General features: G+C 41.5%; 1 protein-coding gene across 2 annotated transcripts in view; it reads right to left on the bottom strand.

The window, feature by feature from the left end:
* LUZP2 (leucine zipper protein 2) overlaps nucleotides 1–16,713 on the bottom strand; it is a 394,297-nt gene that overhangs the window by 106,923 nt on the left and 270,661 nt on the right. For both annotated transcript variants that reach the window (XM_072118540.1, XM_072118541.1), the window contains exons 6-7: nucleotides 14,924–14,986; nucleotides 11,971–12,033 (exon numbers count right to left, since the gene is read on the bottom strand). In XM_072118540.1, the coding sequence (XP_071974641.1) occupies nucleotides 11,971–12,033; nucleotides 14,924–14,986 (126 nt within the window). The remainder of the gene's footprint in view (nucleotides 1–11,970; nucleotides 12,034–14,923; nucleotides 14,987–16,713) is intronic.

The raw sequence follows: 16,713 nt of genomic DNA, 5'->3' as shown, positions 1-16,713 counted from the left end.
ATTTTATGTGATTACGCTTGCCATTGTCTTTGCATTTTATCACAGTCCTTAAATTTAGTGTCGCTGGTGGCTTGACATTTCATAAAGAAGACCATTTATTTCTTACTTTCTCTAAAGCCTTAACTTTCTCATCGGCTGACAGTCTAACAAATGGTAGAAAGTCGCCGCTATTCATTTTACCATCCTTGAGATATTCTTTGCGTGTTTTTCTTTTAAATGGGGGGGGGGGATCCAAAAACAGCGTTTTATCATCGCTCCCTGACAAGTGACAGCTACAATTGCTATTAAAATGCGGCATCCAGATACAAAATAGGTTTACAAAATCTGGCGACTTCAGTCATCCCCGGGACAACGACCTTGAGATGATGACATGGGACTTTTAAGTTGGCAGCAAATTGAATACATGATTTTTTTTTTTGCATTGTTGTCGTTTAAGTTTTCCACTGCTGAATTTCGATTGAGAATATAAAGTGACATGGACAAACAATGCAGTATGTAATATAATCTACCGCATTAGCCCCAAAGTGATCTATCACTATAGGTCTACAGGGCAGCTACCTAACACAAGGGTAAAACTGATAGCATTCCTTGTTTGGATGACTACTAATAACTAAAGTGGTTTGCCACAAACTTTGAGGGCTTGCACAATGGGGAGATATGAGTGGGGGCCCCCATTATGGGAGGAATAGGATAGGGGGTCCACTTTATGGGAGGAATATGAGAGAGGGCCCACATTATGGGGGTTATGAGAGCGGGCCCACACCATGGGGAGTATGAGAGGGGGCCCACATTATGGGTGGTATGAGAGGGGGCCCACATTATGGGGTGTACGAGAGGGGGCCCACATTATGGGGTGTATGAGAGGAGGCCCGCATTATGGGGGGGTATTAGAGGGGGCCCACATTATGGGTGGGTTATGAGAGGGGGCCCACATTATGGGGGTATAGGAGGGGGTCTACAATATGGTGGTATTAAAGGGGGCCCACATTATAAGATTATGAGAGGGGGAAAAATATGGGGCATATGAGAGGGGAACAAATATGGGTGGTATGAAAGGGGTACACAATTTGGGGGGTATGAGAGAGGGTTACAATAGAAGGAAGAGATGTGAGAAGACACAATATGAAGAAGATATCAGAGGCCATTCTATGAGGGAGAGATTAGGGGCCACAATGTGAGGAGGAGAAGTGAGGCCACAATATGAGGGGGATGAAAGGTCACAATATAAGGGGGAGACTAGAGGAGGCCACAATATAAGGGGAGATGAAGGGCCACAATATGAGGGGGAGGTCAGGGGCAACAATAGAAGCAGGAAGAGGGACTGATTGCTTTCAATAGTTCCTACCTAATGCTGGACCTTACATCCATGTTCACAAGATTGAATTACATTTCCGCACATCTGGAGAATCTCCTCCCTGATGTCTCAATACAGACGTTCCGGGAGGAGATTCTCCAGATGCACATGAAAAGCTTTTAAAAACACAATTCAACCCCATCTTGTGCGCAAGGTCTAAAGCTGCATTCACATTATGTGTTTGCATTGTGTATTAAAATACATTGCAAAACACATCTCAAAATACATCTTTGTTTTTACTATCATTAATACTGATGTGATTTGGGAGGCATTTTAACTGTGGTTAGCATTACAGCCTTGATGCGCTGGGGTCCTGTGTTCAAGTCCAATCCAGGCCAACATCTGCAAAGAGTTTGTATGTTCAATCTGTGTTTGCATGGGTTTCCTCCGAGTCTTCCAGTTTCCTCCCACACTCCAAAACATACTGGTAGGTTGATTAGATTGTGAGCCCCATTGGGGACAGGGACCAATTTGGCAAACTCTGTGCAGCGCTGTGTAATATGTAGGTGCTATATAAATAAAGAATATTTATTATATTATTATAAACATGGTCTTAGAATATATAGGTAATATTTCCATGTTGCAGTAGGTGGGCCTCACCAATCAATTTCACTGGTGGGTCATAGGCCCGTCAGTCCGACCCTGAAAACAAAAGTCTACCCAATGTCATTCACAACTACAGCACATGCGGCCTAATGAAGAAGAAGTTATTACGTGGCTCTTACAGAGTCCAGATTCTAACACCATTCACTTTTTTAATAGATTAATGAAAAGACAAAGGAATCTGAGAGAGTGTACACCTTCAGAATACTTTTGTTTTGACCTCCAAGATGTTGGGAACAACCTCCCTGCCGAGTTCTGTTCTGTGCATTATTGAAGATTTTTCTTGAATAGATTAACTGAACATTTTGTAAATGTACAATAACAAACCATAAAACCTCAAATTTTTGAAATCTTCTGATCTGTGAGCATTTTCCCACCCCTGCCTAAAACTTTTGCACAATACTGTATTACCGAAGTCCAAGACAACACATCATCTACTGTACTTCAATTAGTTTGATTCCTTTGGATGGCATTCAGCCTGAAGTACATGACAGCTGAAAATAAATTTGTTTTTTTTATACTCCCAGACTTTCTGGAAATGAGATGGATGCAGTGTTTTTAACAGATAAAAAGTGTTGAGAAACGTCATCTAGCAAGGAAACCTTCGGTGGGAGAAGTGATCTAATTACAGAGCTTATATAAATTCTTTAGCAAATAAATCCCTCCCTGAAGGGAGTCTGCGGGCCGTAACTTTGTCATAAATCAACTAGCGCTGCCATATTAAAGGGCTATGAAGAATACGCAGTCATCTGTCAAACTTTACCCTCAGGCTTTAAAACATTAAAAAACAACTATAACACATAACCCTATTCACAACATCGGCATGTAAACAGAATTGCCTAGAAAATAAAAGTTGACAGCATAGTGAGTGCTAAAAAATAGGAGGATATCTCTTGTCCCTTGATATATTTTTAAGGGGGTTGTTCAAGAGATGTAAAAACCATAGAAGGGGAGGGGGGGGGGGTGACTAAAAAATCGTAGCTTCCATACCCCTGGGGGGGGGGGGCAAAGCAGTGGTGTCGGACACCAGGAGGCTGGTGCATAGGTAGGTACTTTTTTTTTAAGCAGCGCCCCCCTTCCAGCCATAAATGTTTTTTTTTTATAGCTCCCGGACAACCCCTTTCAACATAAGTAAGCTAAGATGTTGGTATTTGTAACATGTAGTGTATGTGTTTTTTTGCGGATATATGGGAAGATTTAGAATCCAAATATTTTCAGAATAAAATACCCAAAAGAGGGCACATATTTGAGGTGCAGAGGTTAGTATCTGCAGTAAAATCTGAAGCATACAGTAGATTAGGTTGGCAAAATTTAAAGTCTTCTGTTAGTGAACTGCAGCGCCTCCTAGAGTCAAGACCCCACAAAGTTCAGTTTGCGTTTCGGGTCCGCTCAACACTATTTAACAGTAACAGGACTTCAGGTTCTCAACCACACTCTAACCCTTTGCGGAAATTTCTCTCACTGTCAATCACTATGTGTGGGTGGAGTAATCAGGCCTCTCACTGCCAATCACTGTGCGTGGGTGGAATAATCCGGTCTCTCGGTGTCAATCACTTTGTGTGGGCAGAGATATCGGGATTCTCACTGTCTTTCACTGTGTGTGGGAGGGGTAATTAGGCCTCTTACTGCCAATCACTGTGTGTTGTTAGGGTAATCACGACTATTACTGTCTATCACTGTGTGTGGGTGAGATAATCGGGTCTCTCACTGTCAATCACTGTGCGTGGGTGGGATAATCAGGACTCTCACTGTCAATCACTGTGTGTGGATGGGGTAAACAGGACTCTCACTGTCAATCACTGCATGTGGGTGGGATAATCGGGTCTCTCACTTTCATTCACTGTGTGTGGGTGGAGTAATTAGGACTGTCACTGTCAATCACTGTGTGTGGGTGGGGTACTCAGGACTCTCACTGTCATTCACTGTGTGGGGGTGGAGTAATCAGGACTCTCACTGTCAATCACTGTGTGTATAGCAGAATAATCAGGACTCTCACTGTCACTGTGGCTGAAGATGAGAAAAAGTAGTACTGATTTATTTTTAGAGCTCTTGGGACTCCCCTAATGCCCAACTCTACATCTCATCTTTTTAAAGCTTCTTTGAACTAGTAGATGTGAGACAGCAATCCTTGTCCAATAGGGTCTGTATAGTGTGCTCGGGTGCCCGCAGCTGTTGATCCATGGATGATTACCAAGATTTATGCCAATGTACATAAAAGTGAAAAGCAACATCACTACTTTGGATGTAGTGAAAAAAGTGGTGCCCTTATTTCTCAAAATAATGCAACATTCGGATGTAGAAGTCATAGACATTTTCCAGCATGCTGCTCTTCTCTTTTACATAAAACGTCTCCTTTTCCGGTGAAACTAGGGTATCGCATCAAGAGGTGGACAGCAAAGATGGGGGTCTACGTCTTGTTCGATCCTCATTCCCCGAACAAATTGTTATTAAACAGCCTTTTCAGTGCATTCACTGTATGGGATTTTCTGGTCTATGAGGCCCCCAAAAGTTCAGTGGAATGCATTTTCGGGATATCCGCCACATACAATATGTAATTTGTTAAGTAAGTTATTTTATAACATCCTAAGCATTTAAAAAAAATTGTATTGGCGAAAACATCCTTCAAGTGGCCAAATTAGACGAAAGAAAATAAAGAGATTCTCTTTATGTTTCTTTTATTTTTTAAACTTTTTAAATTATATTTTTGATGTGTAGTAAAATAATTCTGTAGAGATAAAACTCTTAAAACATTCCTCACTTTGCGTTTTCTTGTTACCCGATTGTCTGAAAATGGAAATTTTTTACTCAAAAAGTTTTTGAAAACTGTTTTTGGATGGTTTTAATAATCTCTTTATACCATATGCCTCTTCATTAGGTGTCTAGTGATGGGGAAGGAATGCACACAGTGTTGTAGGCTTGGGAAAAGCAAATTTGTGTGAGAACAGGCATTTACCAGCCTACAGAAGATGGAACCTAATGAACCTTGCCAAAAAGGCGCTAATAGAATCTCCCAAAACTGTTGTGTCATAGAAATGCTAAGTATTATGAGTCATGATGACTACCTAAAGAACCAATGATATCAGCAAATACACATAATACAAAATCCTGGATGGAGGAGTAACGCAGCTTTACATTTACTATTTTCTAAAAAAAAAAGTTAAAGTTAAAATGTACCAATATCAGGACCAGTAGAAATAAATATTTTGATAAAGTAAATAAATACTTTGGATTTTAGTATTTAAAGGTTATGTTCAGCATTAGAATAAATTTACCTACCGGTATTGTGATTCAGCAATGCCGGACAAGACCGATGGATAGATATAATGGTACTTTGTGTCATATTTTGCCCCATCCACAGATCCTGCATGGATCACTCAATAGTAGGGATGAGCAGACCCGCTAAAATTCGCAAATTTGGGTATACCTCTTTGGGTATCGAACCCAAACCCCAACAAGTAACACCAATGATTGATCCTGGCACCAATCCCATCCCGTTGACATGCTGGAATGACCGGTCGATAAGTTTCTTTTTTTTTAAAGACTTTATTTTACATTTTTTAAAAACTAGCAATGTACAAATGGCACACATCCTCCTCAAGAAAGTACATAATACAAGCATGAATACTGATTTGTGCAAGGAGTAGTGGAGATAAACCCCATAAAATAATATTACAGAAATCAACTCTGCTATAGGGTGGCAGACCCACATTCAACCAACCACATACCCAAAACGCTCATGCAGAAGCTACTCCCCCTCTGTGTTTGAGATATACATCCCAAATCAAAGAGCATCGATCTGGGGTACCCCAAGCAACATAGGTACATTTATAAACCGGAAGATCTGCATTAGGCTACATTTATACTGCCGTACGGGGGACGTATATACGGCCGACCTATATACAGCCGATATGCATCCTACGAGAGCGGTACGGTGCAGCAAACGTGTGACATGTCCTATCTTTTCACGGCATACGGCGCTGCACCATATATCCCTATGGAGAGGGGCAGGGGGTGAGCAGCGCTACAGTACGGCGGGCAATGGCAGTGTGAATCCAGCCTCTATCAGAGCAATCCATTTAGCAAGAGTAGGTAGTTTAGGAGGTTTCTAGTTAAGTGAGATCACCTTCCTACCATAGAACAATTAGCAAAGGAAAGAGAATCCTTTCAAACTCAGCCTAAAGAATGTTGCCTACCAGCGGAAACTTAGATTTACATGCCAGTGGCATTTAAAGAGTTAATGCCCATGATTATGCCACTGATTGTGGATGTTAATGGAAGGGAAGGGTGAATGGGACTTTGGTTTCTCAAACATGCTTTAACCCTTTCTGGAAATCCCTTTGATGACAGTTGAGCACAGGACAGAGCTGTTGACTTCTATGGGACTTAACTCTGAGGTCCGGATTGGATCATTGGAACCTGCAATCCGATTGCAAGGGGTTCAGCAGCCAAGACCTTCCATGATCATACATTTATGTCCTATACAGTGGATAGAGGATGAATATTATAAATTATTTAACACTTTTCAGGTGTAAAGTCCCATCTATCAAAGGCTGCATTTTATTGGCAGTCTTCAGTGTTAAAATTCTTTTTCGAGACTATTGACTAAAAATATGCAGAAACACGTGGGCAGCCCAACTACCACTAAAAGTCACACAGCGATAATTGTGGCCATAGTGAAGTGATTGATGTTCTCTAAGCAGGGCTGTAATCATGCTCACGAGATACGAGGACTGGTAATTGCTTGAAACGTGTCGACTCTTTAACACCTGTTTTCAACAGAAAAATGTATTAAAAGTTTGAGTTTTATCGTGCATGAGTCATGAAACTTCTCTTGTTTTTCCTAACTTGCTTCACCTGGAGCTGTCCTGGCTCTGTATTCCATGCAATAGTGGATTATAATCCATTAAGCAGTTTGGGCAGTAGCCCGGGTCACAAGCCTTCTAGGGGGGCATGGCCACCCAGACCACCCACCAAATTTTATGGTGAGAAAAATCTTCACTCATACATCTGTTCCTGCACTCAATTCGTGTGTACACATGAGTCATTTCAGGACCTTTAAGGTCCTCCAAATGTTCTTAAAAAAGCAGGTTTAAAGCAGGCAGAAGGGATGCACGATCCATTCCCCAAGAAGATTGATTCTAGTACCATATGTAAGAAGTGACTCCAGACTAACAACCCCAGACACATGGCAGTCTTAATCCACCCCTGGTTCCATTTTTCATAACAGCTACTGAATTTAAGAGGTGTAAGCTGAATTATAAAAAATAATGATAAAATGATGCCCACTAAAGGTGTGATTGAGATTGCAGAAAAGGCAGATGATGTCCAAGAATGAGTCCAATTGAGAGAGAGGGCTTTCAGAAATCTTCAGGAAAATGTGAAAGAAATTATGATAGTTAATGATAGTTAATGTTGATAGTTAAATTGTGATCTATTTTGACTACTTAATATTCCCAAAAATTGTTGGAGTAAAATATTTAGCTACTTTTAGAGATGAACTGACCCAATGTGGAGGTTCGCCATTCAGGCACAATCTGCCCAACTGCCATATTGCCGTATACAGCCAATCCAGAAAATCGACGACCTAAAAACTTGCCATAGCCATGATTGGCTAGGGTGTCCGACTGGTCAATCATAGCCATTGATGGTAATAATTTGCCGATTGGCTGAACAGCAGCCAATTCTGCAACCCGTCCGGGTTGGGAGGAACATGACCAAACACTGAAGACTCATCTACACTTCTGGTCGGCTTATCTCTATCTCTACTAGAGATGAGCGAAACAGAAAACCCAACACTTGTATCTCCTGCAAAAAGTTGCCACAAATACAAAAAATATAGTATATAATGTGGAACAAACGAACAATCAATAAACCAAAAAACAGAAATTCCACCACATAGCAATCATGAAGGAGTAAAAGAATCAATTTTATTGTGTTTTACATATAAAAACATGAATATATTTAGACATATGCTCAGGGGGTCATAACCCTGGCTAAACACGGCGGGGGGGTGAATAAAAAACATGTAAAGTTTGTATTGTTCAAGTGAAATATTCTACATTTGGATGTTATATGGGAAGGACCAAAGAAATTATCCTAATGCTGCAATTGTCACTGAAAAATGGAGACTGAATATGTCAGACCTTACCCATGACTACAGAGGCCCCACGCCGACCCGAGGCCTCTGTAGTCATGGGTAAGGTCTGACATATTCAGTCTCCATTTTTCAGTGACAATTGCAGCATTAGGATAATTTCTTTGGTCCTTCCCATATAACATCCAAATGTAGAATATTTCACTTGAACAATACAAACTTTACATGTTTTTTATTCACCCCCCCGCCGTGTTTAGCCAGGGTTATGACCCCCTGAGCATATGTCTAAATATATTCATGTTTTTATATGTAAAACACAATAAAATTGATTCTTTTACTCCTTCATGATTGCTATGTGGTGGAATTTCTGTTTTTTGGTTTAGAGATGAGCGAGTATACTCGTCCGAGCTTGATGCTCGTTCGAGTATTAAGGTACTCGAAACGGCTCGTTGCTCGGACGAGTATTTCCCCTGCTCGAGATCGAGCATCTAATTAAAAAAACACAGTGAAGAACAATGAAGAATAGAATAAAAACAGTGAACACAGTGAACACAGGATCATTTAAGTGAAAAAGACAGTGAAGAACACAGTGAAGAATAGATTACAGATGTTCGGCACATCTGCTTACTTGTCGGAAGATACGCGCGGAACGGCAGCAGGGAGACATCAGGCAGCAGGGAGACATCAAGCAGCACGGGGGAGACATCGTGCAGCGGGGAGACATCAGGCAGCACGGGGGAGACATCGGGCAGCACGGGGAGACATCGGGCAGCACGGGGGAGACATCGGGCAGCACGGGGGAGACATCGGGCAGCACGGGGGGGACATCGGGCAGCACGGGGAGACATCGGGCAGCGCGGGGGAGACATCGGGCAGCGCGGGGGAGACATCGGGCAGCGCGGGGGAGACATCGGGCAGCGCGGGGGAGACATCGGGCAGCGCGGGGGAGACATCGGGCAGCGCGGGGGAGACATCGGGCAGCGCGGGGAGACATCGGGCAGCGCGGGGAGACATCGGGCAGCGCGGGGAGACATCGGGCAGCGCGGGGGAGACATCGGGCAGCACGGGGAGACATCGGGCAGCACGGGGAGACTTCAGTGGAAGAAGAGGAGCGGATCCCGGGACAGCGTATCACCCCGACAAGTAAGCAGATGTGCCGAACATCTGTAATCTATTCTTCACTGTGTTTTTCACTGTGTTTTTCACTTAAATGATCCTGTGTTCACTGTTTTTATTCTATTCTTCATTGTTCTTCACATCTGTTAACTTGTCGGGAGATAATATACGCGCGGAACAGTGAAGAATAGATTGCAGATGTTTGCATACATCTGCTAACTTATCAGAAGACATTCTTTTTCAATTAAATAACACATTTTATTCCTGAACCATGGTCCCTTTGAAAAATGCTCGGGTCTCCCATTGACTTCAATGGGGCTCGTTATTCGAGACGAGCACTCGAGCATCTGGAAAAGTTTGTCTCGAATAACGAGCACCCGAGCATTTTAGTGCTCGCTCATCTCTAATCTCTACTTTATTTGTGTTGTAATTTGGAGGTTTTCAGTAGAATGGAAGCCGCAGAATGGAAGTGACTGGATTAGTTAAGTCAATATTATATTTTTGTGAGTTGTATAACTTTAAAAGAATTCCAGAAATGTTATTAGAAAACCCTTTACTATGGCGATATTGGATGTCACCTTGTTTTGTTAAAAAACAGATATCAAGAAAATAAAGAAAATTTCTATCGATTAAAGTCTTTTTCAGGAATCTTGGAAACCCCCTAGAGGCATGGGTAACACATAATATTGTGTATGACCTAGAATGGAACAGGAAGCAGACATCTCCTTACTTTGTGTAGTGGCTGATCCAAGTCACTGCAGCTTAGTTCTTATTCAAATCAATAGTAGCTCATCTGCAGTTACCCGGCCTGACCACTACACTAAAAATGGAGCTGTCTGACCGCAGCTCTATTTCTTTCTATCATATTTTAAGAACAACATTCAATTGATATGGATGACCAATTCTATCAACTCTTTATCAATATATTTTACCTGGGAAACCCCTTTATAAATCCCTCCTGAAAACTATGTATGAAAAACGCAAAGGGGCACATTTACTTACCCAGTCCAGTCCCGATCCCTGATCCGGAAGGTCCGACGAAGATGAAGTCCGGCACGATTCACTAAGATCGTGCGCCCGAGATCCTGCATCTGCCGTTTCCCCACTGAGGTCCGCCGGAGTTCACCTTCTTCTTCCCGGTGTATGAAAGTGCATGTCTTGCGACACAATTTGAGATGTTAAATCCCGCACATTGTCCGAATCCGTCGGATTGTCCTACGGCCCGCCCCCCGATTTGTGTTGCATGAAAGCCAATGCATCAAAATCCGATCGCATGCGCCAAAAACCCCAGTTAATTGCTCCGCAAAATGGAAAAATTCGGGAAACCACACGGAAATGCATTCTGTGGACTCTTAGTAAATGTGCCCCAGTATATTGACCAGCAATAGATATTGGATTACGATATTTGCATATACTCTATTGTGGATTTTGCATCTATACCAAAAATTTATAAACTTAAGACATTTCTTTTTACGTCTATGCCACAATACCTATTCAGCTACGACGTATACGAGCTTCTAGATGCATTGTGCAGGCGCCACAGCTCATAGTGATGCTAGAGACAGAGATATATGGAGCCAGTGCCTGCAAATAGCCTAATTCATTCAAATGAAGTCCATTTCAACAAGTCTTAGCTGCCTTTTGTTATATATGGTTAGGAAGGCTGCCTAGAGTGAATTTTAACGAGGTTTTTGGCTTTGTCTTTTAAGACTCTTGCAATAAGAAAAACATCTTTCTTTTTTTCAACTCCTTTTAAAATGTTTCTAAATCTTGAAAGAACACTCCACTGTAGTGAATCACAGACTACAGTAAAATAATATTGTGAAGGGGTTATATTTTTCTGTTTTAGTTTATACTATGGGAATACTTGCCAACAGAGATGCAAATCTCTATATGATCTTCCTTGCCTTGAGACATTTTATATTTTTATGCTTTTTTTTTTTGGGAAGCGTTCTGGTTTGTGTTGAGCGAACCTGGACAACCCCATGCCTAAAACTGTGGTTTGGGTTCCCCAAATCAAGACTATAACCAGTAGTTCAATCTGAATACCAAACAACCATTATCAGTGCTGGCAAAGCCATTGCCAAAATTTAAATGCCGCCAGCAAAGCTGCCTTTCAAAGGGATAATCGCTCCACGTAAAGGGACCGATCCTTGGGAATATGGCAGCTTTGCCGGCGGCATTCAAGGAGTAACACCAGTGATCAATGTCAGCAATGATTATGGGCGTTCTAGGTATGGGCCAGCATTCTGGTCCCAGAATCAGAGTCAAACTTTCAGGTTTGGGTTCATGAATGAGCAAATAGGTCCACTCATCGCTAGTTCTGGATATTTCCTAAAATAGCCTGAGCCATCATCAAGTTAAGGTCTCCATGAAGAGATATGTGGGCAAATCTACATCCACAAAAGATGTGAGCTCAGTTCTCCCTGCCAAGACCTCCCTGCCAAGAAATTGTGTAGCATTATACTCGGAAGAATTGATGCTGCTTTGAAGTCAAAGAGTGGTCATGCCAAATATTCATTTGGAGCACACAAAATGATAGCGATGTACAGTTTCTCTTAATTCTGAGAAACTGATGATTTGTAGTCATTACTATTGGCCATTGACCAGCCAATATTTACCTATGTCCACCTTTACAGTCCCTGACCATAGATGTGTAATTTATACAAACAAATTATTTCAACTTAACCTAGCAAAATGGTTGACTGCCCGAAAACAGCACAGTACATTTTACATAAGGCAACAAAAACAAAACTTTGAGTAACATTGCCATGCCAAGAAATACGACGAGATATAAAGGTACCTTGGAAACTAAGTCTTTCTTTCCATACCGGAGCTCTTTCAGTTGGGCCTGAATGCGTTTAGACTGAAAAAAATGAATGAAAAATGTTAAAAATACAATAATTGTATACTTCTTATTTTTTAGTAAATCAAACAATCCAACATTAGCAAATCATAGAGAAAGGACTTAATTACCATGCAGAAGACAGAAAGGGGAAATTCATTATTCCTTCTTTGCCAGTTTTCTACCAGTTTTCTAGCAGAGAAGGCACATAAAATCCCCCCTCCATGCCAGTTTCCTGTTGTCTGCCTTGACCTGCTTGCTCCTTTGGGTGTGAAAGAGCAAGGAATGGGGTGGGTGGTGGGTGTGTAGGGATGTGAAACAGTGAAGAAACTGCCAGACCAATCCTTGCCTTAGGTCCAACTTGGCTGGAGCTTCTTAGTAGATATGGGCTCCAGAGCTCAGCTGGGGATCATTTTAAAGGAAACCTACCACTTGAAGTGGCAGGTATAAGAGGGAACTACCGAGCACCAGCTCAGGGTGAGCTGGTGCCGGAGCTTATTTTTGTTAGTGTTTTAAACCGCAGTATCGCGGTTTAAAACACTTTTTAAACTGTATGGCCGAAGCTGCTTTGGCGCAGGGAGGTACGCGCTCGGTGCACCATGCGCGCGACCGTGCCCGCGGCTCTCATTCACTTCCTATGTAGCCGCGTGCACGGTCGCGCGCATGGTGCGCCGAGCACATACCTCCCTGCGCCGAAGCAGCTTCGGCCATACAGTTTAAAAAGTGTTTTAAATCGCGATACTGCGGTTTAAAACACTAACAAAAATAAGCTCCAGCACCAGCTCACCCTGAGCTTGTGCTCGGTAGTTCCCTCTTATACCTGCCACTTCAAGTGGTAGGTTTCCTTTAAGACTAACATTTAACTTACCATTCTTATTGAATTCCCCCAGATGGATTTCATGGAAATGTTGCTACAAATAATAAAAAAATCTGTATTGGCTCTTTTATATATGTTTAATAATTTTAAAATAACTTCTTTTGTAAGATGTGTCCTCCCTTACCTTTTCTCTTGTTCAAAATAGCTCTTATGTTAAACCAGTATAGTGAAAGGCACATTATAAGCTTTCCAGACCTCTCCTGGTTTTCAATGTTGCATTAGAACAAATACAGTGTATACTCGAGTAAAAGCTAACCAAAGTATAAGTTGAGGCCACTTATTTTACTCAAAAAAACCCCAGAAAGGTTATTTTTACTTGAGTATAAGCCTAGGAAATGCAGCTGCTTCAATTTAGTAAAATGTCTGGTAGTTTCCCCTCATTTTTTTTTTCCCCTTTTTTTCTTTTTTTTTGTTTCTCTTTGAAAATATTTATTTCTTTATCAAAAAAGGATACACATCGTACATAGCAGGTAAGTTACTAACACTCACAAAAATATATACTTTACGTATCCTGATTAACATCACACAAATATCATCCAACATAAATAACCGTATAAATGTATTACAATCCATACCCACCCCCCTCCCTGCCCTTGGGCCCGCTGGGTGAAGGAAAGAAAACAAAACCAAAAAAAAAAAAGGGGGGGGGGGTTCCCTAATGCCAGATGTTCCAAAATTTCGTTTTTTTAGATCTTAAGGATTTGAACTTAGCCGAACTACATTCGAAATTTTTAATCTTTAAGGACAGGTTAAGCCAATGTTCTACTTTTGGGTACTCCTTAGATCCCCATTTTCGCACAATGCATACCAAAGCTACATTAATTAGTCTGGTAATTAGTTTCCCATTAATAAAATATCCACCTGAGCCCCCATTATTAAAAAAAAAGGTCCAGCTGCCCTCTCTCTTTAAGAAAATGTTCAGCAGCCTCCCCTCATTAAAAACATTTCCAGAAGACCCTCCTCATTAATACAATGTCCAGCAGTGGCTTCGCATAATTGATCAAATTTCCAGCAGAGCACATCATTAATAAAATCTCCTCAGCAGCCTCCCCTCATTTTTAAAACCTCCAACAGCCTACCCTCATCAATAAAATATCCAACAGCTTCCCCCTCATTAATGAAATGTCCAGAGCAGTCTCATTATTAATAAAAGGTTTAGCAAAGCCCCCTCTCTAATAAAATGTCGAGCAGAGTCCCCTAATTAATAAAATGTGTCAGCCTCTTCTCAATAATAAAATGTCCAGCAGCAGCCTCCCCTCATTTCTAAAATGTCCAGTACTGGTCCTCATTAATAACATGTTCTGCAGAGCCCCCTCAAGAGGGAGTTAGAAAGGGGTTATAGACATTACTCTGCTTACATTGCCAAGAAGCCATGAGAGTCACAATAAGAAGAAACAACCAGTACAATTTTTGTGCTGAAAAGCAAGGCTTATACTGGAGTATATACAGTATATGTTTGATCTTTATAAAAATGAGCTTCTTGGGGTTTGGCCAGGGATGCTGGTACTTTTTTATGTCTTATTTATCTGGTGGATGTCAATCATTATGGAAAGGGGTGGTGATGGGCAGCACTGGGAAGGGTAGAAAAAAGAAAGCAGGTGCATCATCATCAAGGCCACACCCCTAGTGCACCAAGGAGCTTATTTGCATACAGATAAAATATTAGAGATCAACCAACATTATAGATTACAGCCAGATCTCTGAGAGCTCAGATTAAGCTTTCTCAAGAAATGTCTCTTGTATTGAAGAAATAACTTTATTCTATCAAGAAACACATCTCAGATTGTAGTTGAGGTATTTCTATTATGTTTTCCAAGTTTTTTTCATATCCTATTATATCAATGTGAAAAGATCAAGTACTTCATTCTACATGCATCATGACACATATTGTCACCTTACAAATGTTACAGAACTGTGGCGTAGCATGAAGTATTAGAACACAATGAATGAAACAGAATTATACGGAATCTTAAAGAAATTGCCTAGAGGATTCATCTGCTTTCAGCCGTCACAAGAGAAGATCAGGGCACTCACCTCTTCAGCACGGAGACCACAAAGCTTGTTTCCCGACATTAGTTTGTTTTTCAAACTTTTGTTCTAGAAAGAAAACAAATCTATTTAGATGATAATCAAATAATATGACAAGTCTTCATCGCTGTACAACCCTGAAAATTACCAGTAATCAGAATTTCCATAGAACAAATCGAATACGTTTTTTTTAACATTTTGCATCACACATGGACAAAAAACACTTCAGTTCAACATATTCCATTGTATTTTATATTAATTCCTTTATTTATATAACACACACAGATTTAGCAGCACTACACAGAGCTGGTCAAATCAGTCCCTGTCCCCAATGGGGCTCACAATCTAATCAACCTACCAGTATGTTTTTGGAGGAAACCGGAGGACCCAGGGGAAACCCATACAAACACGTAGAGAACGTACAAACTCTTTGCAGATGTTGACCTGGATGGGACTTTGAACCAGGACCCCAGCACTGCAAGGCTGTAGTGCTAACCCCTAACCACCGAGTCACCGTGTGGCCCAATTTTATCAAAGTTATTGTAAATGAGCTATTGTTTGAAAAACATATTTCTGATAAATAGATAGATACCAAACATAGAAAAGCCAGAGCAGCACAACATAAACACGATTAAAGGGGTTTTCCCATTAAACAAGTTAGCCTAACTTGCTGATCGTGGGGGCCTCAGGGATGAGATCCCCACAGATAACAAGAACAGGGTCTTATGGGGACCCCTTGTTGCTCCCTCCACTTTTGGAATCTTTATATGTGAAGCAGCTTTGCCGCACGGTGGTACGCTCGGTCGCGCGTATTGTGTGCTGAACGTGTACCACCGTGCGGCGAAGCTGCTTCACATATAAAGATTCCAAAAGAGTTTAAACCCCAAACCACAATATACTCCGCCACCAGCTCACCCTGAGCTGGTGCTCGGTATTTGAAGCTTACAAGTACTATTTCATGTGGTAGGTTTCCTTTAAGCCTGGTATCATGGTGACAGTTGTGTGTTTACAGAGGCTCGTTGATAACGCCATTTAGACAACTGTGCAGCCACTGCGGCCCACAACTGCTGCTGTAGCTGGTTCTTGGTAGTAGGGCACATTAACTTACCCGGGCCTGCGCGATCTCCACTGTGCGTTGTCCGATGAGAATGAACTTTGCCGCGATTCACTAAGATCATGCGCCCAATTTCCTGCATGTGTCACTTCCCCATTCAGGTCCGCCGGAGTTCACCTTCTTCTTCCTGGTGTATGTAAGTGCATTGTCTTGCAACACAATTTTAAAGTTAAATCCCGAGCTCAGTCCGAATCAGTCGGATCGTCCGATGGCCTGTCCCCCCAATTTCTGTTGCATGAAAGTATGAAAGTCGTCGCAATTGCGCCTAAAAAAGTGCGAACCCTTAGTAAACAAGCCCCAGTATGTAAATATATTTGACTTCAAAAGGAAGGTGCATTACTAAGAGAAATGTTCTGAGGATCTCTGTTTGCGTATTTGAAGCATAACTACACTTTTAAAAATTTTTGTTTTAAGGTGCAAGGTTTTAAGAAACAGTGTAAAAACAAGACCCAAAAATGATGACTTATCATGGGTAGAGATGAGCGAGTATACTCGTCCGAGCTTGATGCTCGTTCGAGTATTTAGGTACTCGAAACGGCTCGTTGCTCGGACGAGTATTTCCCCTGCTCGAGATCGAGCATTTAATTAAAAAAACACAGTGAAGAACAATGAAGAATAGAATAAAAACAGTGAACACAGTGAACACAGGATCATTTAAGTGAAAAAGATAGTGAAGAACACA

The sequence above is a fragment of the Engystomops pustulosus genome, chromosome 7, assembly GCF_040894005.1.
Source record: "Engystomops pustulosus chromosome 7, aEngPut4.maternal, whole genome shotgun sequence".
NCBI classification, from domain to species: Eukaryota; Metazoa; Chordata; class Amphibia; order Anura; family Leptodactylidae; genus Engystomops; species Engystomops pustulosus.
The sequence above is the reverse complement of the archived record's forward strand: the minus strand, read 5'-3'. Positions and strand labels throughout refer to the sequence as shown.